The sequence below is a fragment of the Polistes dominula genome, unplaced genomic scaffold (genome assembly GCF_049000335.1).
Source record: "Polistes dominula isolate Pdom_NZ unplaced genomic scaffold, Pdom_raw_medaka contig_15, whole genome shotgun sequence".
Lineage (NCBI taxonomy): Eukaryota > Metazoa > Arthropoda > Insecta > Hymenoptera > Vespidae > Polistes > Polistes dominula.
The window spans coordinates 2345152-2373127 of record NW_028300915.1 but is presented as its reverse complement, the minus strand read 5'-3'; the positions used below and the strand labels follow the sequence as shown (position 1 = coordinate 2373127).

The 27976-nt window shown below is 28.4% G+C and overlaps 4 protein-coding genes and 1 non-coding gene across 7 annotated transcripts; 1 reads left to right on the top strand and 4 right to left on the bottom strand.

Moving 5' to 3' along the window:
• Window positions 1-2: 2 nt before the first annotated feature.
• On the bottom strand, window positions 3-3126 carry LOC107068202 (ovarian-specific serine/threonine-protein kinase Lok). Its single transcript, XM_015324367.2, has 7 exons — window positions 2006-3126; window positions 1634-1909; window positions 1289-1545; window positions 972-1175; window positions 709-882; window positions 465-629; window positions 3-329 (listed from the first exon to the last, which is right to left on the bottom strand). Exons 1-7 carry the CDS (start codon window positions 2151-2153, stop codon window positions 111-113), a joined length of 1443 nt encoding a protein of 480 aa, XP_015179853.2. The 5' UTR covers window positions 2154-3126; the 3' UTR covers window positions 3-110.
• A 300-nt stretch (window positions 3127-3426) lies between these two features.
• On the bottom strand, window positions 3427-16314 carry Lis-1 (LisH and WD40 domain-containing Lis-1). Of its 3 annotated transcripts, none has more exons than XM_015324363.2 (7): window positions 16155-16314; window positions 11391-11542; window positions 8832-8985; window positions 8519-8725; window positions 8002-8412; window positions 7574-7922; window positions 3427-7488 (listed from the first exon to the last, which is right to left on the bottom strand). In XM_015324363.2, the coding sequence occupies exons 2-7, from the start codon at window positions 11426-11428 to the stop codon at window positions 7415-7417; spliced, it is 1233 nt and encodes a 410-aa protein (XP_015179849.1). In that variant the 5' UTR covers window positions 11429-11542; window positions 16155-16314; the 3' UTR covers window positions 3427-7414. The 3 variants fall into 3 exon arrangements, with proteins under 3 accessions (XP_015179849.1, XP_015179850.1, XP_015179852.1); XM_015324364.2 differs by lacking the exon at window positions 16155-16314 and adding an exon at window positions 15709-15922; XM_015324366.2 differs by lacking the exon at window positions 16155-16314 and adding an exon at window positions 12175-12268.
• Window positions 16315-16960: 646 nt separating this feature from the next.
• TRNAR-ACG (transfer RNA arginine (anticodon ACG)) lies at window positions 16961-17033 on the bottom strand. The gene has a single exon. It is a non-coding gene; the product is annotated as a tRNA-Arg (tRNA).
• Window positions 17034-17889: 856 nt separating this feature from the next.
• Window positions 17890-21303, top strand: LOC107068200 (uncharacterized). The gene is made up of 2 exons (XM_015324362.2): window positions 17890-18392; window positions 18785-21303. Exon 2 carries the CDS (start codon window positions 18799-18801, stop codon window positions 20068-20070), a length of 1272 nt encoding a protein of 423 aa, XP_015179848.2. The 5' UTR covers window positions 17890-18392; window positions 18785-18798; the 3' UTR covers window positions 20071-21303.
• LOC107068183 (ATPase family AAA domain-containing protein 2) lies at window positions 21152-24188 on the bottom strand. Its single transcript, XM_015324328.2, has 11 exons — window positions 23955-24188; window positions 23705-23853; window positions 23365-23634; window positions 23106-23297; window positions 22832-23013; window positions 22571-22757; window positions 22305-22490; window positions 22064-22199; window positions 21891-21989; window positions 21714-21803; window positions 21152-21640 (listed from the first exon to the last, which is right to left on the bottom strand). The coding sequence occupies exons 1-11, from the start codon at window positions 24106-24108 to the stop codon at window positions 21330-21332; spliced, it is 1956 nt and encodes a 651-aa protein (XP_015179814.2). The 5' UTR covers window positions 24109-24188; the 3' UTR covers window positions 21152-21329.
• Window positions 24189-27976: the final 3788 nt, after the last annotated feature.

Sequence of the window (27976 nt, the reverse complement as noted above, 5' to 3'; positions counted from 1 at the left end):
CCTTACGCACGGAATTAATGTAATTATCTTTATTTTAAAAAAGTCAATATATCATTATTTGTACTTATGGTTACATAGACCCGCTAGCAGGCTGCATTTGGTCAAAATATTTAGAAATCTAGTCTTGGTCGTTTTCTCGAACCTGCATGCGAGTCATGTTTATTTTTACTATCTGTGGGTAAATTGGTTGGAGGGCAGTTTTCTTCATCGCCATCATCAAATAAAGATTGTACAGTACTACGGATTAAACGATCCTGTAGCCAAGGATGTAATAATACCTGCTTAATGGTAATTCGTTTCCTAGGGTCTACTGTCATCATACGTTTGATCTAAAAACGAAATCTTTTTTTCTCAATATATTTCTAAATATTTTTTATCTATTTCATATATAACATTTTTGAGATGTTACTTCCTTTTCTGAAATACATTATTCAATACAATCAATGAACATCAATAACTCTTACCAAATCGATAGCTTTATCCGACACTTGTCCAAATTTAGAACTTGGAAATCCATAAAGACCTCTTTTTATTTGATCTTGTAAAGAAACTTCTTTACATGTAACGTTAAATGGAACTGTTCCACTTAAACAAGCATATAAAATTACACCTAAACTCCATATATCCACCTAAAATAAATTAATATTATAAAATATATTTCAATGAGATTAATATTTAACAAAAAATCTTAAAATATATAAATTATACTTTGTTTGTATATGAATCGCGTCCACTTTTTGATAATATCTCAGGTGCTACATACATTGGTGTTCCACAAAATGTTTTCATCATGGTTTCCGCGTCAACTAATTTTGATAGACCAAAGTCTGAGACTTTAGCTAAAGTCACATCTGCATTACTTGCTAGCAATATATTTTCAGGCTGTATTTGTTTAAATAATAATAATAATTTAAATAAATACATATTAACATATTATTATTATTATTATTATACGTATCAAATCAATGAACCTTTAGATCCCTATGAGTGATACCAGAATCATGTAGATAATTAACTGCCAATACAACTTGATAAAATATCAATTTGGCATGATCTTCTGTCAATCTACCTCTACTTGTTATCCTTTGAAAGAGTTCTCCGCCTTCCATTAATTCAAGCACAATATAAACAGCACGTGGAGTATCTACAATTTCTTCCAAACGAATCACGCAAGGCTATTGCATTGTGGATTTTGTTTAATTAATTAAATTATTCATTCACAACGTAATAAAATTAAAACAATATAAACATTCGTAACGCAAGAAAAAAAAATATCATATCAACTTACATGCCTCAATGATTTTAAAATCCTAACTTCGTTCATAACTTTTTCAGGATCATTCAAAGGGTGTCTATATCCATTCGAAGTACTCGCTGCTTTAACTATAATTTTCATTGCAAATCTTTTACAACCATTTTTAGTAAATACCATTTTTACTTCTCCACCGGCACCCGAGCCTAATGTACGTGAAACTGCATATTTGCTTTTCAATTCCATAGGTAAATCATTACCCTCAAATGCAATTGTACTCATGAATACATATGCTAAAAAATATAAAATACATTATTAATTAATAATATGTATTATAATAATTGAAATATTTGTATAATTCTAATGTAAATAAATATCTACCTTCAAATTGAGGTTGAGCTAGAGATATCACATCGTTACTTTGTAATACTACTCGTTTGCGATTGCCAACTTTTTCTTTATTAACAAAAGTACCATTATGACTAAGATCTTCTAAGTATACTATTGAATCGTTATTATTTCCACCGATATCTTCTCTGATTATCCTAAAGTGCACTTTACTTATTACACTCACCCACTTAGGTTTTAAATCTAGAGAATTAATACAAATATCACAATTCTCAGCACGTCCGAGAGTATATTCGTCATTAGTCATTGCTGTTAAAAATAAAATTCAAAATATTAATTACTTCATATATTTTTATTATATATATATATCTATATGTATGTATGTAATAATACGTATAAATTTACCTATTGGTTTGAAACAAAGCTTGTTTGGGCATAATCTTCCCCAAATAGTTACAGATTTTTGAGAAACAGGTAAATCTTGAGACTGCGTAAGAGTCAAATTGTCTACATTTTGTGTATCAGGCAAAGACAAAGAGTCTTGCGATAACATTTTTATATCTTTTTTTAACAATATTCAAATAACTGAACAATGTATAAACTATTAATATATTTGTCAATGATTATTACGTGTTACTTTTGTCACTTTTATAAAAACATACGTAATAACTAAAAACAAAGAAAATACGTAAATAAAGTTAACCCATCATATGATTTTTATCACACTTATATAAATTAAACAAAACACTTTCATTGTGCACGTTTTAATCTAATAAGAAAAAAATACACATATAATTTGATAAAATACAATTATGTTGAACAAAAAGCTACAATCGTTTGTTTAATTCAATGATGCCGGTAAGCGTTCTTTTCTCAAAGAAATCCTTCTCAGGATCATATATAACTAATAACACACGATCACCTTTATGCATACTACGAAAAAGGAAACCGGCTTTTGTGTAAATATCTGTGTATATTTCTTTTTGTTCGTTACTAGCCTCACCGAACAAGGATAACAAAGAAAATCCACACCGAAGCATTTTCAACATTTGTCGTAACCATGATTGGTTGACTAAAATGTTATTTAAAAAATTCATTTTATGTTTATCTATATTTTTACATAAGTGATTACATACATATATATGTACATACATTTTTTTTCAATTTATAAATGTCTATAAATATATATATTTAATAAATAAAATCAATATAAATATCGATAATGTAATTCAATAATCATTTGATATTTCTATGGACGTTTCTGATTGGTCTATATCATTGAATCCCTAACAGGACAATAAATAAACTATACTTATTAATCTATGAATGAATAATTTGACTAAAAGTGTAAAAATTGTTTACTCTACATTTATAGATTGAATGATACATTTGTTTTAATAAAATTATCAGTATTTTTTATAAAATAATAGAAATTTATAAGATATATATATACAAAGAAATATAGCAGCTCCATCTTACGGTAATTTATCTTGAAGAAAAATAAATAATAAATTAAAACAAATAATATATTTAAATTCAAAATATGTGAATTGTTATTAAAATTTAAAATATTATAAATAAATGATTAAAATTATTTTCTATAGGTTTTTGATATCATTATATTATAATAAATTATATTATTATTCTTTTTTATTTAAATTATTAGATAATAATTATTGTAATTTAAAGTTTAAAAATAATTTTGAAAAACAATAGATATATATATATTATAAAGGATGAATAATACTTTATTACTATTCTACTATTTGCAACATTATTAAAACTGGTAGAAAAATGGAATTACTAAAGCTAGATAACGAATCATGAAAAGCAACTACAACATAATTTTTATTACATTTAACCATACGTAGACACAAATATCAAGTGCTCAATATGCGTATAGTTTCATTGTATGCTTATAACAATATATTTCTGGCCCTTCTTTATCACACCCTGGAATACTGTTATCAAGTGCATGTATACATATACATTTACATATGATCATATGTTTACATATGTATACAATACATTTAACTTTTATCATATTTGTAATCTTAAAATAAATAAAGAAGAAATATTTTTCTTTTTTAATTTCAATATTCTAATAAATATTTTCGAAGAAAAATTCAATGAAATTTAAATTAAAATGATACTTAAATGAATGTGTAAATTGTAATAAAACTATAGATTGTATATTTTCTTTACGGTATTTAAAATATTACTTTGTAAAGCGACACAATGTTACAAATGAAATTTCGTGCATCAAAATTCATAGATGCATATTACAATTAATATTATAATTATATATTAATAATGCAATGATAAATTTTACACAATACACAAAATGAAATTCCGGTGAATAATTAAACGAAATTATACGCCATTTTTAAACATTACCGGTGCCAGTGCATTCTCAATAAATATTAGAAATAATTTGACGAATTTATTGAAGTATTTAAAAGGTAACAAAATAATAATAATAATAATAATAATAATAATAATAATAATAATAATAATAATAATCAAAACTATGGAATAAAATGTAGCATTCGTTAAAGTTTTTCATTTACTTTGCCATTCTATTATTTCTTTTTGTATATAGCTAATATAGCTTTGTTTAAATTAAAATAACTATATTATATTATTAAGAGAATAATATGAAATATATGTGTATATGCAGGTAATATAGATCTTACGACTCAGTGACAACTTCGTTTATTTTTCATCAAAATAATTTAGTACCACATTAATTGAAGGGTATTTTTCTCAGGGGTCAATTTGGTTAATAAGGTGAACAAGGAAGAAATAGTAGGAAAAGGTTGTAAACGTCAGTATAATGTTTGAAAAATTACCCTTAATTAAGCATCGTCATGATATCCATACTGTACACTTACAATGCAAGTACATATGAATGCAATAAAATATGTATATGTCAGTGTGTCGTCCAACCATAGATTTCAATTGAATTGTTTTTTTCTTTTTCTATTTTTTTCCTTTATCTATGTCATACCTAAAAACTACTGTTATAATAGTGGTTAAAACTAAGTATAGAATTAGCAATTTTCACTTTTGGAACTCACACGTTGAATTATACGCTTTCGGTTTTTTTTTTTTTTTTCCAATATAAATATGTGTTATTCCATTTAATAATTATAATTAAATCGATGAGAAATTCATTGACTATGCTTTGTATTTTTTGTTGTTGTTGTTAATTAATTTTCCTCGATAGGTTATCATTATTAATGCACATTGATTGGATGCTAAGCACTGGGTAAAAGCTTATATTTTTCTTTTTTTATATTCTCTAGTTTGAGTACACATTAAATTTCCCAAAATTCAACCTTTACTTTTGTTGCTTCCCATTCAAACAAAAACATTATAAAAATTGTCCATATTAATTTTAGTCTTTTAACCACATTATTAACTTAAATTTGCACAATATTATATCTTATATTCTTAATTGTATTCACTTTGTGAGTATGCACATTTGAGTACGTTTATACAACCCCATCATCCACACTGGGAGGAAACAATTCCCTATTTTATATTGAATATATATGCGCAGTTATAATATTGAAAAACAAGCAATATTTAGATAGAAGAATTGTTTTTATTGAGGTAATTGTCTCTTCACAGTGTGTCATTTATTTCAAATTGGCTGTCTAATGTAGTGGATTTTATCTTCTGTGACGACGACAGGCAGCAGAGTATCTCAACAGCATACTACTTACTACAGTTTTCAAAACTAATCTGTGGTAATTCAATCGTTGGCATTCGATATATTAACAGTCAGCAAATTATGCTACTGCTTTTTGTTTTCTTTTTTTTTTTGTTTTTGTTATATCAGGTATCCTATTTGAAATTCTACACGCAATTATCTTTCAAACTAATTTTTATTCAAACAAGTTTTTCAAGCAGAAATTACTTTCTTCCAAGGGGGGTATTTTATGATAGTCATAAATCCTAGTTTAAGTGGATATGCCTTTGAGATTTCAAAGGCATTCTTTTTTTTTTTTTTAATGAAATTATACTTGTTCACTTAAATAGACGTTTATCCCGTTTTATGACGAATTCATCAACTTATATGTTGGTCTTTCAATTATATTCAACGTCATTTATATTACCGTTTTAAACTTACCTTCATTAAACATTTCAAGATCTTAATAGACGATCTTAAATATTAATACAATAATTTATTCTAAACCTAAACGATAATTCCACCCCTTGAAAGTTGCACAAATTTGTTGACAAATATTCTTAATATAATTCATTATATTAAGAGTAGATTATTAAGAACGAATTATTCTCAATAAACTTAAATCATTTTTTTGCTCCATTTGTAAACAAAAATAATAATAAATTTCATTTTCATTCACGTTTACAATTGAATCGATGAAATACCCCCGTTAAACCAAATCTTAAGGACATTAAACGAAGGTAAGTTTTAAATGATAATAAATGATCTTATAGAGGATCTTGAAAGACCAATATATTACAACTATAATTAAATAAATAAATTTGTTACGAAACGGGCTATATTTCTACGTAAGTGAAAACAAAACTGATTTTATGATTTATATTATATTACAATTATTTTTACTATAAAATAAATCATAAAATGAATTTTTTTTTTTCATTTGTTGACTTAGTCCACTGTTATAATTACAGCCATAATTAATTTTATGGAATACATACATATATATACATATACATATACATATACATATACATATGTATAAATAATTTGATTAAAAGAAAACAAAACTCATATTGAAATTTTGGAGGCAAGTTTAACTGGACAACAAGATTTATGACCATTACAATGTGTCTTTCTTCAAACAAAGTAACTTCTATTTACTTAAAATACTTTTCTTGAATAACTAGTAGCTTGTAAGATAATTATTGCAAAATTTCAAATGGGACATCATGTATATGAATAAAGATGAAGCAGCATCTCATTTTGAATTGCCAAAAATAGTCGAGGAGAGTGCATCAAATAATTACAAAGCTTTGTTCTTATATAGGTGATGACACAGTTCTCATTTTCATCACCATTATAAGAGTCCAAAAAAGATTCGACGAAATGGTAAAGAATGTGAGAACCGAGGAGGACGATATAATATCCTTTTTATTTTATACTGAATATCGCATTTTTAATATTATAATAAATATTGATAATACCTGAAAAAGAAAGAGAGAGAGAAAAAGATGGCATTATAGTAGAGAGCCAGAGAAGAGGATAGAAGAAGAAGAGGTGGTAATGCAGGTATAAAAAGGCAGTCACTGACAAAATTTTGCACTAAGTAGAAATAATAAATATATATATATATATAGAATCCCGTCTTTGTTCTCGCGCATTTAGTTAAAGAAAAATAAATTCCTATGGTTTCCAAACACTATAATGCTGTAAATTGTGTAATATCCTCCTCGAGATGAGCCTATATGTACTCTCCTCGATTAGTGCAGTTCATTACCGTAAAACGATATACAATATTAATATAATTACTAATCGTACTTTATTATAAATTAATTAAAGAGCTCTTAGTCGTACGCGTATGTATGTATAATAATAATAATAATAATTAATAATTAATAATTAATAATAATAATAATAATAATAATTAATAATAATTAATAATTAATAATAATAATAATAATAATAATAATAATAATATTAATATTAATCATAATGTATGTACGATAGCTTTTGGAGCAAGTTACTCTTTCGGCCATTTCAATCGAACTGGACGCGCATGTTTATCTTCTTCGCTCTTCATGTTTATGAAGTTCCAAAGAAACTGTAAAATAGGGTGACTAGCGACACTCCCAGATCTTCACCGTTTGATCTACGCTACCGGTGACCACATATGGATGATTCTTGTGAAAATCTAAGGGATAAAATATAGAAAATAATAATAATTGCTATGTTGATTAAGAAAAATAAAATGTATATAAGTATTTTTATATATTTACCGACAGAGGTGCAAAAATGGACATGCGCTTCTAGAGTTTTCATCGCCCTCTTATAACGCGTATCCCATACTCGGAGTGTCTTGTCATCAGAAGCACTGACGATAAACTTTCCACCTGGATGAAAAACTATTCCACGTACCCAGTTGTCATGTCCGAGAAGTGTGAAAAGACATACACCAGCACCAACATCCCAAACACGAATGGTCTTGTCACGAGAACCAGACGCAAGGAAGGGACCTTCATGAGCTCCTTTATTGTCTGCTCCTGCTGCTGCATTAATTGATGCTCTTGCACTTTCTGGTGCCCATGCGATACATTCAACGACGTGGTCGTGGTCTCTGAGTTCAATCTTTGTCAAGAAAATGTTGTAATATTTTTAAAAGAAAATTAATCAGGTGAAAATTATTTATTAATATAAATATATGTACCTTTGTTTCTTTCGTTGCTATATGCCACACTCTCACAGTTTGGTCGTTTGAGCAACTGGCAATGAGTTCACCACAAGGACTAACTCGTGCCATTCTCACCCATTCTCTATGACCTGTTAATGTTTTTACGCAATAACCCGTTGCTACCTCCCACATCTTGATCGTCTTGTCCCTAGAGGCGCTTACTACAAAATCACCTTGTGGAACAAATGCTACAGAGCTTACATTATGATCATGACCTTGCATTGTTTTGACACATGCAAATGATTGATGAAAATCCCACAATTTAATGGACATATCCGCGCTGCAGGAAACTAATAGTTTTCCCGAGACGTCAAACGAAATATCCTGCACACTGTCAGTATGGCCTTTCAATGTTCTTTCAAATTCTCCACTTTCAAAATCCCATACCTTGAATAAACAAATTATATACATATATATATATATATATATATATACATTATAACTTGTTTCAAAGTTTACTTTTCTTCTTTCTTCAAAAAAACATAATATTTACCTTTATAGTGGCATCTTCACTAGCAGATACTATAAGACTAAATACAGGATGGAAAATAACTCTATTAATTGGCGCTCTGTGTCCGCTAAGACAAAATTTCTCTGGTGGCCTAGGTATCCACTCGGATGGTGATCTTTTACCTCGCGTTGGCGCACCTTCGATGAATTCTTTTTCTGCTTCTGAAAGCTTCGATTCTAATTCCATTACCTACAAATATAAATAATAATTAATGAAAGTTATATGATCATATCAAAACCATATCTACTTAGATTGATTCTCTTTGTCAAATGGATACAAAAATACAATAAATTACCTTTTTCTGTAATCGTATGACTGATGTCCATTTCTTCTCGAGGAGACCTCCATATTTCCTTTCAACTTCTCCCGGCATATCGGCTTCCTTTTTGAATGCTTCCAGTGCGTCTTGATAGCCATTGGTGCTAAGGTAATCCGCGATCGCCTTATTTCTACGATAAAAAAAAAAACAATGAGTTTTAACTTATTCTATTTAGTTTGATAACGGTAAAATAGTAACGTTATATTCCAACATTTCAACAAATAAAATTATCATGAAATGTTCACATACAACATGTCAACTTTTTACATATATGTATATATATATCGGTAGAAAAGCCATTTATACGTTGTCGTCGTCGTCGTCAATGGTTAATGCTAACGTTTGTGAACACAATGGAAACTTGCAGGTTGAATATATGTGGGAAAGGGATTGAAAGTCAGACGTAGCTGGTGTAGGGTGAAAGACCTTAAGTCGGTTACATTCGTCTCTATTCACCTGTATTACAACTACCAATGTGCTACTTTGTATATGTACATACATACATTATCATCTGTTTTTTTCCGTTTTCTACATATGTATACGCATCCTCTTTAGGTGCGCTATGAAATGTTTGAAGATAGAGAGAAACATGTATGTATATATATATATATATATATATATACATACTAAATATGTCAGCGTTAAATTGTATAATTCAGTTTAATCTTTAATCTAATCTCTACAAATAGAATTTCAATTTCATACCCTAACTACTTATCTTTTGTAAATTCATATATTATTTAATTGTAATATTTAACAAGTCAATAACAACTATTATATCATTGAATTTTCTAAGGACTGTATAATAAAAACAGATAACTTTCAAGAGAGAGAGAGACAGAGAAGGAGAGATTAGGATAATCGTTTTTATAAAAAAATCTGACGTCATGTAATGTCTCTATGCAAGAGTAGGAAAGAAAACATATACGTATCTATTTATTCAAATTTTATCTTGCAGATTTTCAAGATTTGTTAAAATAAATCTTCTCCTTCATTAATAAAGAGAAATAGAAGGAGAGAAGTGTTTGGGCTAAAAAAAGAAAAGAACATGAGTGTAACGAGCGACGTGGACTAGGCGAATCGATGCACAAGTTCTCCTTTTCTGACTCATTTTAATTTCTCGTCCCCCGACTAGTTTTTCTCTTTCTCTCTCTTTCTCTCTCTTTCTCTTCATCCCCTATGTACGTGTCTCAGTTTCTCGTTCGTCCTGTTAACTCTCTTCGAGCTACGCCGACTCATTTCGCACAGTTATCGATCGCAAACTCTGCGCGTGCTCGGGAAACCATTCCCTTACCAACTTTATCCACTTCGCCCTCACTCATCCCCCATCCAGTTACCCCCTCTTTAATATTTTTCCTTCCAATTCACTACCCTACGGTTATTCTTCTAGTATGGATCTACGATTAATTTGACGTCATCGGAAATAGTCTTTCAGCTATCGATTTCCCTGATCGAAATTAAAGATGAAGGTTACGCGAACTTTGTGACCAATCGGTCATCAAAGGACAGAACAACCCTTTACAATTATATTGACGTTATTGAACTTAATGGTTATATACATTTAGAAATGAATATAAGTATGACTCAAGTATTATTAGATGTACAACTTCGATTCCATTTTTCTTTTCTACTATATTCGGTCTTTGATAAAAGTTATATTTTTGACAATTGCATGGAAATAATAATCAATTTGGTACTAGCTAAGATAATAAATAAAATAATTTTAATTTTTGTAAAGTCATAAAGAAGAAAAATAATAACATTGAATGCAACATTTAAAATCGATCATTCGACCAGTTCTGGTAATACGTTTCATATTAAATGAAATTTTGTCTGGATTCGAGCTAGAATTATCTGTCTTTCTTGATCTCTTTTTAACGCAAGCGTAGACCTGTACTAGGGGGTTAAAAAGAGGGAGAGTACGGTCTCGTTTTCCTTCTCTTTCGTGGTTGCAGGTTTCCTCGATTGATCCAGGCCACCGTCTGCACGCACTCGCGTGCAACCACCCCCACTCTTCATCCCTGTGTGTGTCTCTCTCTCTCTTTTTTTTTTCTTTCCTTCCTCTTCTCATCTAACTGCATAGACAGAATGAACTAGAGGGAGAAAGAGATATATGGGACGGTGGCAGCAGGAAAGACGGAAGGAGACGAGAAACTACACCAACTTGACTACTTCAGAGAAAGCCATTGTTCTCTCTTAAAAACAACAGCCTGAAATACTGCACCGGTGCGAAGCCCTGTCCTAACACCAACTTGAAAAATCTCCTAAGAGACTAAAGTATTAGGGCTGGTAATAGTACTCTTGAATAATTCAATAATCAATTATTTTATAGGGACTCGAACGTTGTAATGGACTTTGATCCTAACCTTTCATTGTATAATTCAATTTTCAAACTTTAATATAACATACAACTTAAATAAATCGTTTTCAATTAGATAAAATTAAAGTTGATGATTAGAGATGAGAACAGAAGAGTGAAGATGATGATGATGATGATGATGATGATGATAATAATAATAATAAAAAAAAACTTACAACTCCTCCCTCTGACGTTGAGACAGCACCATTTTCATGATCCTTAGATTGTTTGTTGCCTCTTACTGGATTTTTCGATAATAATTCGATTGAGCACGACTAGATTCTCCAGTCAGCTCTCGTTTTGTTCAGTACCCTGCCTTCAGCATTGCCTGTAATACAGAACAAAAATACATTGATTAATGTAACGTTCAAAGAACTGAGAAAGATAATTGAAAAAACAGAAAAGGAATGTGATTTGAAGATTAAGATATTATATATGATATTGTTTTCTTCTTTTTTGATAAAGTCAAGAGAAAAGGAGGAAAAAAAACTTGAGTGAAATATAAAGTTGGTCTCCTTTGGAAATATGTATATTCCGGTCAATGCAAAAAGAAAGTACTAGTTATCGCGTCATCGGCATGAACACAACGATCGATTTAAATGAGGTCGAAATACTTTTCTTCGCGGAAGGTACGAAGAAGGTACGAAAGTGAAAGGGGGCGGTTAATAAATGGAGTAACGACCATATAAGAAGGTTCATAAGAGAGATAAAGAGAAAACAACAGATTATGTTCTAACATAAGACATATTGAAAAAAACGTAAGATGATATCAATAAAGGCTAACGTTAATTGTAGGTATTTACCCGACGTTAATGTGTCGATATACAAATAATTATTTACATAATTATTCGCGCATTTACATAAAAAGTCGCGCCATTGAAAATAATACTTAGAAGTACAATATGAATATTAATTATGCGAAAAACATTTAGGTTAACTACTTTGCGCATTTATTATTACCTATATTAACTCATGACATTGGAATTCCTTTGATAAACTGGACAGATCGTATGAATTATAATATCGTTTCGCAATGACCACTTTGTCCCTGTCCCGTAAGCAAATGAATAAAAAAAAAAAGAACTAGAAATATGGAAAGAGAAAAAACGAGAGAGAGAGAAAGAGAAGTGTAGGTGAAAAATGCATTTAATCGTTTGGATTTCTAGTATTCCCTTCTTTGATCTCAGAAAGAAGTTATACACCTGTGGTCGCCATTGCATTTTCGAGGAAACTGGTATATAACATGATCCTGACACGAATAGAAAAGCAGGTTGGCTTGCAGGAGGAAGAAGGGAAGAATGTGGCAGTGACCTTGCTCATATTATTTCGGCTTACTTTTAAATTCTACAAATACATAGGAAGTCATTTTCATCAGAAATCAAATATGTTTGTAAGATTACATATTATGTAATACGTAGCAATGAAAAATTGTGATATAAGATAAATAAATACCAATCAATATCCTATTTGATGACTGAAACATTTTCTCAAAAATATTGTAATTTGACTTTTAATTATTTTAGTAATTTTTTTCAAAAAAAAAATGAAAGAAAGAAATATAGAATATCCCTAGTAGCATAAAATATTGAAAAATATTGAATACATGTGTATTTAATATATTTTTCAATATTTTGCGCTACAAGGGATTTTTAAAAATGTCGGCAAGTAAAGAAAAAGAAAAAAAAAAAGAAATAAAAGGAAATAATAATAAGTAGGGTATATTTATATATAGAAAAAGGTAATTGCGTCTTAGAAAGGGAAAAGAATAAGTGAAAGGACCTTGACAATCAACCAAGGGGATGCGAGTTAGGAGAGGTGCGTCTAGGTGCCTGCCTTCATTATTGGGTGTCGCGACATTTGAACGACGCCGTCGCAGTCGCAGCTGCCAACAACTATGGTAGCTATGACTATGACTACGATTTTACGACACAATGACAACAGGACGACGATGACTACGGCGACGACGACGACGACGACGACGACGACGCCCAATCGATACACCACTTCCCATAGTCCACCTACACCCTTCTTTCTCTCTTCTACCCCCAATGTGTATATTTCACTTCCCCTTCAAATATTCATATCGTTCTCTTTCCAACTTCTCGATCGGACACGAACTAATGCGAAAGAGGTCATGATCGGCATTACCAATTTTATGATTTATTTTTGTTTTTTTTTTTAAGATAAGAAAAAAGCCTAATTGATTATTTTATATTTATAGTACTTTATATATCGATAAAGGAATAACATTGTCATCATGTATAGGACATGTTTATGAAAACAAATCTTCTAGATACTAAATAGAAAAATCATGTATTCAATTTAATACCATTTATACTTATTCATTAATAAAATACACTACTACGTGAATAAGTATACATTTTGTATGTATTATTTATACAAATTTCGAAGGATGTTAAATAAAATGAAAAATTGCACGAACTTTTACAATTCTTTCTCTTTCTCTCTCTCTATTTTTTTTTTTTATTTGAAATAAACAGAATTTTATCAATGAAAAATAAGATAAATAATATCGAAGAAACTCGAAGAGACAAATTTCACACGAGTTTGTACGGGACTTTATTCTGCGAGAGAATATTCTTCCGCATTCCAACACTAACGCATTACATATATATATGTATATATATATATACTTTTCTTTCGAAATAAGAAATGTTTTTGATTTAATATTAATTTAAGAATAAACATATATATTACTTTTACTAATCGAACAAATGTAATAATTTTTGAAGTGACTGTATTAATAAAGAATACACACCACACACATATATGATATTAATATTGACAGTTTTTTAGTTCTCTTTCTATTTTTCTATTTATCCATATTTATTTAGTTATACACCTGTTATTTATTTGAAAAGGTTACAAAAATCTGTTAAGCAAAACACGGAATCGTTTTCTTCCTTCGTAAAAGAGCTCAATGCTCGTACTTCCGGGATCTTCGAAGGTGAGAGAGGAGGAGGCTTTGCCCTTTTCCGATCTCGCATACACATACACACTTATTCGTACTTGTTGGCTTCATTTTCTTATTTCAATTCTATATATTTTAAATATTATGTATATCACTGAAATATATTTTATCAATAATAATAAATTATTTATTTGAATTTTGTTTTATATAAACATAATATAATTTTGAACAATAATAATATATTAAAAAAGAAATATAAACGATCACACATTGATAAAGAAAGTTGTGACTGGTGGAAAAAATGTTCACTTGAGGAATATCTTAAATCCAGCCGATCAATAAACCCACAGGAACGTTGATATATGTGTATGTCTGTGTATGTGCGTTATATATACACCAAGAAACGTAATATAAATTAAAAATTAATCGAGTAAAAAAAAAAAAAATCAAGAATTTCTAATCGATCGACACATGTTTATCCTATTTTTAATATATTTGTTTAGACAACACAAAACATAACCTAAATAACAACAAACTTTTACACGTTTTCTTATCGATAAAAATATGATGGAGGATGACAATGCTTCCTTGTGCAGATTATTTTTTCTGATCATCTGTAATCGAGATTTATGATTGATACAATCTTTGTATCATTTTTCAACATGTCAAAAATAAATGTGTGTGTATACATTTAAGTATGTAATACTTGTAGTAATCGAACAAATCACGAATTCGTTGTTTGCAGAGCATCGACACCAACATAATCGATTGTCCTTGATAATAGAAAGATAATTATTACAATAAACACACTAAGAAAAAATCAAAGAGAGAGAGAGAGAGAGAGAGATGAATACATACATCAAATGATCAAAAATTCGCAATAACTTTTATGTCAGCGATGACGTAGAGAAAAAAAGACAACACTTCGCGTGAACGCTAATGGTGATGATATATGAAACCACGATTTTTATATGGAAAATGTATTTAAGCGTTTTTTTTTCTTTCTCTTTCTCTCAAAACGAAACACTTTTTTGACACAAATTGCGAATAAAATATTTTTACGAATTATTTTATCCTTTTTTTTTGTTTTTACTAAACTTATTACTTTTGACAATATTACCGTATCACAATTACAATAATTAAATAAGTTTTTAAATTAAACGATGCGATTGATTAACAGCTGATCGAAGAAAGAATTAAAGAATGAAGAGAAAGAGAGAGAGAGAGAGAGAGAGAGAGAGAGAGAGAGAGAGATAAAGATAAAATAGAGCCGAAGAAGACAGGGCTGTCAAAAATTGGCGGTTTTTAACAGAAACCTATCTGATAAAACGATATAATTGTTAGAACAAAGAATTAGATGGAATAAACGACACGTGCTTGAGATGCAACTTGGAAACACAAGTACAAAGGTTCTTATCGACTTCCTCGTCGAAAGACGAGTCCATATCGTCACACTACGCAAGCGGTCGTTCGCAAAAAAATCAATTCGGAGTGACGTACAACGTGTATTGGTTACTTTGTCAGGCGATTCGAATGCATTAAGCTGTGTTAAATAAACATACCAGCTTTATAATCGTTCGTTCAAGATGATATTGTGACACGTCAAAATATGAGACCGTTTTGAACCGTTCGTAAGAAACAACCGTTTGTTGTAAATCGTGAACGGCCATTTTGCCAGGACCCGTCACACGTCTCTTCGTGCTCTTCTCACTCTATCACCTTCTATCTCTATCTCTCACTCTCTCACTATCTAACTCTAACTCTAACTCTATAACTCTAACTCTCTTTCTCTCTCTCTCACTCTCTCTCTCTCTCTCTTGCACATATATACAACATACACTCTCCTTCTCTGTAACGTTTTCCCTCTCCACCTCTTTCTCATTCTTTCTTTCTCTCTCTCTCTCTCTCTTTTCTCTCTATCTGTCCCGCTCGTATTTTGTGAAATCGTCTGTAGCATCTATATCACCGTCCATTAGAAATATGTGAGTAACGAGTCGTAGGTACTCACGTATTTTTCCAGGGTGTTGTATTAACGTTGGGATCCCTTAGATTCGAAAAATTCGTGTGAAAACCCGGGCGAGCACGACCATTGAAAAACCCTTCGAGATCACTTCTGCGATCGGACTAGCCGCAAGGTGGCGCCTTGAAAGATTTCGCTCGGTCACGCATGCTCCTTGCCGCCGCGAGGTCACGTGACACAACGACCTGCCCATTCCTTCACGATCTTTCTCGATGTTAGGCGATGATAGCCGACCTTCAGTAAAGCTTACCACTCATGCTTTTTACTATTATTTACATCAATAATAAATATTTGTATTTATATTATGTTCAATGTGTCGGTAATGAAGTTTTTTTATCTCAGTATGTAGCATCCGTCGGTAATGAGATTTTCGCAACTTGAATTCTCATGCGTCGGTAATGTAATTTCCAGCTATTACAATTTTTCATGCGTCGATAATAAAATTTTTGCAGATTTCAATGTTACTTGCAATGAAATTTTTGATGTTATATTTTATATATTCATTCGGTACATAAAATGTATAATTTTACGTAAATTTATATTTTTTTAGATTATAATTTTTACTCTCTCTCTCTATCTTAATTGGAATTAATTTTTAACAAATAAAATAAAAGATAGATATATAATATACGTGTTGATAAAAATATTCTAGTTTACGTTTCTTCAAAATTATACTATAGATACCAAGTGTATTATAATTTATAATATAGATCATATAATATAGTAATATTTTAAGCCTACATTATTTTATAAAATTCTAAATTGATAAGAAATTAGTTGTAAAAAAAATTTATCGATCCTGCCAGGATTCGAACCTGGAATCTTCTGATCCGTAGTCAGACGCGTTATCCGTTGCGCCACAGGACCGGGTTGGGTGGTTAATTACTTTTTTTATTATTATACATTTTTTAAATTATCATAAAATTATTATTTTATTTTATTGTATATATATATATTGTTGAAAATAAAAATTATTTTTATATTTAACAAAATACTAATGTTTTCTTCAAATTAGTACTCACCAAACAATAAAATATCCATATAATATTATTCTACATATATAAATATCTTCCTATAGTGAATTATCAACTATACTGCTGTGTATGTTTATACTCATATTATATTTCATGAGCTGCATTTATATTATGTTTAAATAATGTACTCATTGTTATATTATTATTATTTAGAAACAATATTATTTCATTGTCAATATTGTGAACTGCTAACTTCATCCCCCAACTGTTAAATACAAAATATACTTTGTTGTTCATACTTCTTCAACAAAAATTTTATATTTAAAGATAAAAAATATAACGATAAATTTTTTATTTCAATCAACAGATGTGTAACACACATATATTATTTTAATTTCTTGTAAACATTGCAAAATATTGATAAGAACTTTATACAAATTAACAAAGAATAAATAATATTATTAAAATTGATTAATATTGTACACTATCGTCCTGTAATTTTTTATGATCGTATTGTTATCGTTTCAAAACGTATACAAAATGTATTTGCCTAATATTAAATTTTGTAAAAAAATATTTATAAATATGAAATAGTAAGAGTTATCAGCAACGTAGTATTTTCAGATAAAGACTTCTTCCTGCCAGTACAAGTAATGTGTTTGCTGCATATCTATTTTTCATTCCAGAACGATGACTCACACCTATGGTAGGGGAAAATATAAAAACCGCAGTATCTATAGAACGTCGACGTACATTGGTTGGGATGTAAGACCACTTTTACTATTCGGGCCTTATAATTTCAAAAAAATTTCATTTTATGTAGTGTACAAAGTTTTCTTGTGTATTAAATATTAAGACAAAAATATTATAAAATGATGAGCATATTATTTCATCATTCACATTTCAAGATTTAATTTCCTTAATGAAATATGAAAATTTAATCTTCAATAGAATTGTATATTACATTTTCCGACATTGTGATACAAGAAGTTCGGCCGCCATGACAGTTTAGACTACTTTTTAAGTTTCATATATCTTGTGTGTGATACAATATAAATTTATATAATATAATGACATAATTATTAACTTTCGTGAAAATATATTATAAATATAAAGAAAAATATGACTTTTCAAGTATATAATTATTCAATATTCTACAATAATCAATGATTTTAGCTCGAAAGATTAAATTCATCGTTAGTGCAGCTCAAAATCAGATTATATATAATTTCATCACATTCGTATAACTACGGTAGGTAATTAAATTGTAATTTATTGTTAAAGTATTATTTTTACATTATTTTCTACTTAGTGAATGAGATAAGATTCAAAATAAAGTAAATATACATTATATATTTCCAAGTAAAAAAAAGGAGGTAAGAAAAAAAATCTACTTGTATTTTTTTAATTTTTTTTTTTTAGAGTACTTTTTTGTAATAAAAAATTTCGATTTATATCAAAAATCTAAGTATTTTAAAATATATTTGTTCTCTTAAATTGGAAATTACACGAAGAAAAGGAAAATAAATGAAATGTATACGACGTTACCACAATGAATGATAATGTAGACATAATGACAGGGATTCCCTTATGTTATTTACCATAGTTATAATTATGCAGTTATATATTTGTTTACATATGTAGCTATATCACTGAAGATGGCGCAAGGGTTCAACAAGCAGTTTTGCACCGGTAAAGATTCAATGAAATACTTACGAAGAAGATCGAAACGCGCTGATACAAACATTAAACAAGTCAAATCTTTCGATACGTCGATGGTAAAAAGTAAAGAAGATTTTATGAATATAATAGGACTCGGAATGAAAGGGTCATTGAAAAAAGATAATGTTAAAGAAAATAATAACGTGATTGTTATGAAGAAAATTAAAATAAGTCCATTGACTATGTTAAATCTAAAAAAATGCAGTGTAGTTATTGTTGCTGAAAGGTGTTCAATTTGTAAATTACCATTTAAATGTATAAGTGATGTTGTGTTTCACAAAATTATGAGACACGGAAATGATCCTGTTGTAAACGATAGTTTTTTATCAAATATCTTTACGAAGAAACAGTGTTTCAACATTCGAAGAAAAAGATTGCAAAATACTAACAACAACAATAATCTGTTTCGTCTTAAATTAAGAATTGGCGAAGAGATTATTTCAGAAATTAGTATGAATCGTAAACACTTGAAAGTTCCAAATTCTTCTTCCTTTTTGCCAAAAATAAAGGCTGTTAAGAGTCAAAAAAATGATGATTCTATTACGTTTAAAAATGATTCTAAAAGTAATATCGTTGGTATTGATTCTTTTGACTCGACTAGGAATCATTATAAGGACTATGTTGTAGACGTTCAACCCTTCCATCGTATACAAACGTTCTATGATTCCCCATTAAATGAAGACTGTCGACAGAATGATAGTAGAAATCGTTCAAAACTTTCTTTAGATGTTAAAAATAAGAATTTAACATTTAGTAATAATGAGACTGTATTTTCCACGAAATTATCCTGTGTGCGTTCTTTATCCGAAGATAATATAATAAATAATAATAATAATTCTAATATATCACATAATATCGCTACATTTGATAAAGAAAATACTTTGAACAAAATACAATCAGTTAAAAGAGTTTGTAACGTTAATCCATCTTTAGAAGCTACTGAAATGCATTTAACTTCGTGTACAGAAAATGAGAACAAAAATAAGAAAGATGATAATGATGATGATGAAGAAATACAGGAGATACTTCGTATTACGAGAAGAAGACGGACAAATAATAACAACGAGAATATCAGATACAGGTTGGATCCTCCTATAAATGAAGATTCATTGTTATTTGATCCAGAGGATGAATTAACTATCATGAGAGAGAAGAGATACCATACTATGATATACTATCACAATTCTTTTCGTCATTTGATTCCATAACAACTGAATTATTTGAGTCTGGCAGTAGTATTGAACTTGGGTTCAGTAAAGGCGTCAGAAATAGAACAAATTTAGCTTTAAAAGTCTATTATCATTTTTGTATTATAAATTGATGTAGCGTTTATTTGTAATGTAATATATACGGAACATATATTTATTAATTTTTCATAAAGATATTATAATTTTTCGTTATTATCGTATTTTATATATGTCCAAAGTAAAAATGAGTAAATAATATTACATTTTATGTTGTATATATTTAACCAGTTAAGTGTAGCGATCTGTGCGCAGAGTGCGCTCTGGTGTGTGTCGCGATAATCAAGCGATGACGGTTATAGTCGTCAAACACAGAGTAAGTGGTGGCGCTGTTAAAATATTGGATAGTCAAAAAGACGACTTATTTTAGAAAATGAACAATTTTGTTAGTAATGTATACACAGTTTTTTAATATGAACATATAATTATACATAATAAACGGAAAAATTAGAGAAAAAATCGAATATTTATACTTAGAAGTATAAAATTTATTCTCGACTTTTTTTTTTGACCTTTAAACATTTTAAACATATTAAAATTTACGAATATAATTTATTTTTCGCCAAAATTACAATTTAAACATCAAATTGTAACAAACTTTTATGCATGACGGATATAGACGTCGTAACACAAAATTTTGCCACATCTCCATGACGGATATAATCGTCAAACACGTTTAACTGGTTAATCAACGATTATAATTTACTCTATTAAATCAATATACATTTGTGAACAAAAATATGCATTGACAAATCTTTTATTAAAATTTATATTGGATTACGTAGTATATTATATAATAGAAAAAAAAATAATAAAAAAATTAATTAAAAAAAAAATTACATTTGTAAACACTATTTATAATAAAATAACTTTTATAAAACTGAAACTACTTTAAATTTACTTTAATACCACAACTGAGCTCACAATTGTTTGCGTTAAAATTGAATGAAGAAAGACCAGTTTTTTTTAAATGTGAACCATCCTAAGGCACGCTAAAAGATTAAACCTGTTATTTCACACAATATCCGGTTAAAATACAAAAATATTTGATTATAATACGATCATGATTTATTTTTGGACGACGTACACATTCTTCAAGCAACAATAAAAAATGAGTAATAAATTTATCAGTGACAACAAAAACAACAACAACAACAGCAACAAAAAGTACTTGGATCACCTAATTAGAAATACATTTCATTATTTATTGATTTTTTGTTCCTTTAATCATCATCATAATCGAAATATGTTTTTTTTCTCTTCATTTCTTCCAAGACTTGAAAACAATTTTCAATAACGTTCGATATATTATCTTCATTTTTTCTTTCCAAAATAAGTTCCAACGAGCCATATAAATTCTCTAATCGATTACTTTTCCAATTTTCGGTTGATTGGATGATCCTTTGAAGTAATTCTTGTAGCTGAAGATCTGCAATATTTTCGGTACTTGAAATATTAGACGACGTGCATGACATCTTGGCACGTTTTGATCCTGGTCCTTCTCCCGAGGCGCTACATTCTCGTTTAACATTGACTAATAATAAAAATAAATTAGAAAAATTATTATATAAATATAAAATAAAAATAAAGAAATTTATTTTGTTCACTTGATTTGGTAGCCGATTGGGTAGATCGAACAGCGCCAAGTTTACTTCGAACTTTTGATCTTTTTGTCGTAGTTCCGTCCATTGCGTTTTCTATCATCAACATAATTTTGCTTATTAATTCCTTACAACATTTAAAAAGAAACAAACATAATAAATAATGTTAATAAATTCTCTTACGACGTCCACGTGGTCCATTTGAATCCTTGTGCGCGTCCATCTTGGATTTTTTTCCATTTTCATTTTTCGTTCTTTTTGGACCCATAATTTGTATAAAATCTATCATATTAAAGAAAAAATAATTTTAATAAATACAAAAAAATGTCAGAATAACGAAATATAATAAAATATACCTTGCGAGGATCTGCTAGAAGCAGCATCCGATGATGAGTTTGAAAAAAGTTGTAAGAAGAATGATTTACGTTCTTGCAAACCAGGTAATGGTACTTCAAATACCTCATCACGACTTCGATCGAATGAATTTTTGATCTAAAACAAATTCAAAATTATTCGAAATTCATTGAAATAAAATTAAATATTACAAATTATTATAATCAATAAATAATATCATCGTAATCTTATAATATTACATACTTCTGAAGGTAAATCCTCGTAAGCAGAATTAGCTGTTGTAAGGATCAACATGTAAACTGTATTGTCAAGATCTCTCATCAGGGAAGCAAAAACTACGCGTGCTGTTTCGTCAACTAAATTCCACCATGCAAGAATATCAGGAATATATAACAATGATGGTAAAGTACGACGTGCTCCTTTCACTTTCTATTGCAAACAAAAAAATATATTTATGTAAATAAATGATAAAGAAAAAGATAAACAACAAATAATTAATCAAAAATTACCTGAATGATCGTTTCTTCAGCAGCTCTACCAGTTTCTTCGAAAAGAGTTGTCACGTCTAAAACGTGACAGGGTAAATGATCTAAATCGTGAAGCAAAGCTGGACCTAAATGTCGAGTATGTGAATCATCTTCACCGCATAATAAAAGTCTAGGACAGGTGGTTGATTTCGAATTGGCTTTGCCGATACTGCACGGAATAAGGAAAAAAAGAAAGGGAAACAATGTAAAAATGATAATTAATGTTACAACAATTCAACTTACATTTCATCTGACGTCAACATTCCTGTTGGACAAAGAATTTGTAACTGGGATTGAATGCTTGATAAATTGCCTCTTAAAAGTGGTTGAATTTTCATTGACAAAGATTTCACTGGTGCTATGACGACTCTGTGAGATGCTGGAACAATATTTTCTTGGGCCTTCAGAAAATCTTGTTTCTCAACCTTCATTCGTTCATTGATTTTGTTTTTAAAAACATTAGACATATTCATAATTTTCGAAACAAATAGAATAAACGTTTTGAGCATATTATTACCTTGAGGTGTCGTTCATTTATGTAATGTCTTGATTTCAATGTATAAATTTCTGGATAATGTCTTCTAACGCAACACATGACAGCTTCAGCACAGAGAGCTTGCAAATCGCTACCACAATATCCTATCGTTTTCGAGGCCAAATAAGCGAGAAATTTTTGAGGAGGTTTCTGCTTCCAACTTTTAATGTGAACCTACACACAGTACCATTGACATATTATTTACAAGATACAAAAATAATTAAATCAAGTGTCAAACTACCGAAAGTATGTCTTTCCTAGCAGAGTAACAAGGTAAAGGAAAGTAAAGTTCACGATCGAATCTTCCTGGTCTCCTTAATGCCGGATCAATTGCATCGATTCTGTTAGTAGCACCAATCACTATAATTTCTGAATTATTCTCCAAGCCGTCCATTAAAGCCAAAAGTGTAGTCACCACACTGGCATGTACGAAATCCTGACGACTTGATCTTATCGGTGCTAGACCGTCAACTTCATCGAAAAAAATAATACAAGGTTTCGTTTGTTGAGCCTGTAACGAGTTTGATTATTCAATTGATTTGATCAATTCATAATAATAATGATAATAATAACGTACTAACCATAGTGAAAATTTTCTCGAGCTTTTTTTCACTTTCACCAACCCACTTGCTCAAACAATCTGATCCTTTGCGTGATATGAAGGAGACCTTGCGTTCAGACGTACTACATTCTGATGCCAATGCACTGGCTACCAAAGTTTTGCCAGTTCCTGTTGACGAATGAAAATCGATGAAACTAGCCTGTTAATTTAATTCGTATCGTATTTTATTCGATTATTTTTGTTGCAATAAAATGTCATTGAAATTATACCTGGGGGACCATAGAACAAAAGACCCCTTGGTGGTTTTAAATTAAACTTGGCATAAACATCACCGTACATTAATGGAAACAGGACCATTTCTTTTACTATTCTAATATGTTTATCCAAACCACCGATATTTGTAAAATCTTTTTTAACCGACATATTTGAAAAAATTTATAAGCTCGTGTGTCAAATTGAAACTTCGTCTTTTCACTTTCTCATATGAGAATAAAAAAATCGTATTTTTGTATTAATTATTATCACTATTATTATTATTAGATACAAGTGTAAATTACACGAATAAAAATATCGTCTCAGGAACGGTTTATTTTAAAATATATATATACATCGTGATTAATATATATATATATATATATGTATATGTATATATGTATATATATATATACGTGTTCGAACGATCACTTTTACTAGAATTTATATCATTGTAATTTGTTACGATCGAATTTTTATCGTTGACATTATGACGTTTCAAAGGTTAAATCGATTAGAGAGACATACGAATGTATAGAAGGGATTTTACATGAACGAAAAAAGAAATTTACAAATAAACAAAAGAACTGTAAGAAAAAGAGAATAGGGGGGGGGAATGATCAGAGATAAGAGAAAGAATCCGATGCAATGTGTTACGAAACTTAGCTTTATTAATTTAATGTTTCTTTTTTTTTTTTTTTGTAATCTTTTTTTTAATTTTTTCATTTTTTTTTATTATTATTATTATTATTATTATTATTATTATTATTATTATTATTATTATTATTATTATTATAATTGTTTTGCTTACTACAGCGTATATAATATGACAATAAAATGTTTTACTTATATAGTAAAATACATAATAAGGCAGTGGATGTTGTTCTTGCATCGACACTTTCCCTGTCATTCTTTGAGTAATCTGTCAAGACGATACAATATGGTATCGGTTTGCAAATTTATATATATATATACGTCTTATTAATTTATTACACGACATTTCTTAAACATATTCGTCAATTCGCATAAATATTTATGCAGTAATATTTTTTACACAAGGAAGTTGATCACAATGTCTTCTTACCAAGTTAAGAAATCTATTTTAGTCATTAGTTAGAAACCATAAGCTCGATTTAATTTAATTAAAAGGCAGTGTCAACCACAAATATTACTTTCTCTCTCATTCTACATGACGTGATTTGTTTGTTCTTTTTCTTTGTTGGTTTATTTAGTGTTTCTTTTTTTTTTTTTTTATTATTATTATTTTGTTTGTTGTAATAAATGTATTTCTTTCCTTTTCATTAGTTCCCTTTTACTCATTCTTCAAATGATTTCCTTTTTTTTTTTTCTACAACATTTATGGCGATACAGAGATGATAGAATTTAACGAGACTATGTAGCACCATAATAAAAATAATATAGTAATAATTTTCGACTTTTTTTATTATTATTATTATTATTATTATTATTATTATTCTATTGTTTATATAAAAACATATCGTTGATTGAGAAAGTTTTACTATCGAAACATTCATTTCGTAAATATGATCATTCACTGTAAATTACTGTTTATTAGAGTTTCGGAAAGTAAATATTTATATATAATTATTGTTCATAAAAATAAAGAAATAGTTTATGTTTCGAAATAATTTTTTTCTAAACTAAACAAAGTGGATTATTATAAAAAAAAAGTTCGTTTTATATATTATATATTATATATAAATTAATATATTCATTATACATATATATATATATATATATATATATATATATATATATTATATTATATATTACATATATTATATATATTATATTGTTGATATAATAATAATAATTAAACAAAAATAAACATATTTAAATTCTTCATATACTTTGTATATCGCATAATCATTTCTTTCATAATCAATTGCAATATTTGAAACACTTTGTTCAGTTTAAAAAAAACTTATTTAGAGAGATTTAAATTATGTTAATATATTTGTAAAAATTATTATACAGGCATACTTTAGCATTAGCATAGGTCAGTTTTAAAAAGCACACAAGTATTATTTTAATATATAACAATCGTATGACATTTTTTTTTCTGAAATTTTCCTTACACATTATTTCTTTTTGTTTGTTTTTTTCTCTTGAATCTTACATATAATAAATTGTTTTATAGATTAAAAAATCAAGATATATTATAATATATGTGTTAACCTGAGCAAGAGAAAGTATCTTTCATTTACAGTTCCTTTATCAATTTACTTATACACTGACAACAAACAATACTTATTTTTACGCCATTTTAAATATTAAAAATGGCGGAAGTAATGTTGTACACTTAACAGTTCCATCGGTTTTATAGAAATTTATTCTTCTTAATTTTAATGATATTAGTATAGAAATAACAAATGTTATTAGGAGATTATATTATTCAACTGTTGATAAAAAATCGCTGTTTCAATTTTATCATAATGTTTTAATATTTACAGTCAAAATTATTCGTCAAGTGTTAGAGTATAGTTCAGCAGTTAGAAAAATGGAATTAGAGAAACAAAATAAAGAGAATATTTATTTTAATAATATATATATATATGTTACGGTCAATGTAAAGAATATACAAGCATTGTATAAAATGTCCACTAATTGTAAGATCTTAAATTTCTGTAAATGAAACAAACCATGACAGGTGCATGCACACTTTTCTCAACTGTTTGATTATAAGAACTTCATTTTTCAAACTTTTACGTTTCAAGGACACAAAGGAGGTAATATATATATATATAAAAATAACGAATTCAGTTTTTAATAAATAAAGATATATTTTGTTATTTTTTTACTATAAAAATCAGCTTGGTACTTGGTTTTTGTTAAAAGTTTAGATTCATTCTCCCCTACTGTAAATATACCCCAATGAAGCACATTTTAAAGATTGACCAAAATTTGTTATTGACATTGTGTATAAATTTGTTAATTTTCATGGTTTGTTTTACTTACACGAGTTTACAAACATTTGTCTCCCCTCGAACATTAAAAATAATAAACAACTGAAGCATATATTTTACTTTGACCAAAACTTTCTGTGCATTGTATAGATTGACCGTAACATATATACATATTGTTTTACTTATAATTAATATACGACTATTTAATAATATCATACGTTTTTATAGATGTTCATTATTGGTTGAGATCAATCGTCATTATTTACTTTCAAATATTATATAATGATTGTAAAATATGTTCACGTGGATGGGTTAAAAAGTTTTTAGCCTAACATATATATATATATATATATAAATTCACTTTTATTTAAAAAAAAAAAAAAATATAAAATAAAATAAAATATAATAAAAATTATTTGTCAAGGCTCATAACTTTCTTACTCACCCTCGTATATATTTTGTATAAGGAAATTAAATTGCACGAGTACAAGAAATTCAAATTGATATTATTTGAAATAAAAATAATATATATATATGAATATGATTTATAAATAAGAAATATTGTTTGTTCATCATGAAAAATTTATTCAAATTAATTACTCTCTCTCTCTCTCTCACTATTTTCTATTAACAATTTTATACTAAGAATAATGGAAACGTTTCTCGCGATAAGAAAATAAAAAAAAAAAACAGAGTTAATAAAATACTTTTACAGTAATTTTTTTAAAATGATTTAAGTATATGTGTATGTTCTCGTCATATATATATATATTATTAAGTATATATAATAATTGATATTCGATAAAATAAAATGATAAAGAAAATACTAAAGGTTTTGAAAAAACTTGTATGTCATTTATTTTTTATGAGAATGTGTGTATGTGTATATATATAAAAATTATTCATTTTGAGGTTTATTATTATTTACATTGATTTATCTATCAACAAATAAAATCATGTATTACCTAACTCTGTTGTTAAAAGAGAAACGCTAAAAAAAATGAAAGCTTCTTTTTTTTTTTTTTCTTTTCAGATTCAGTCTTTTAAAAATCTATTTGCTAATAAACATTAAGTAAGATTCTGAAGAGGAATCTTAATGATTTCTTATGGTA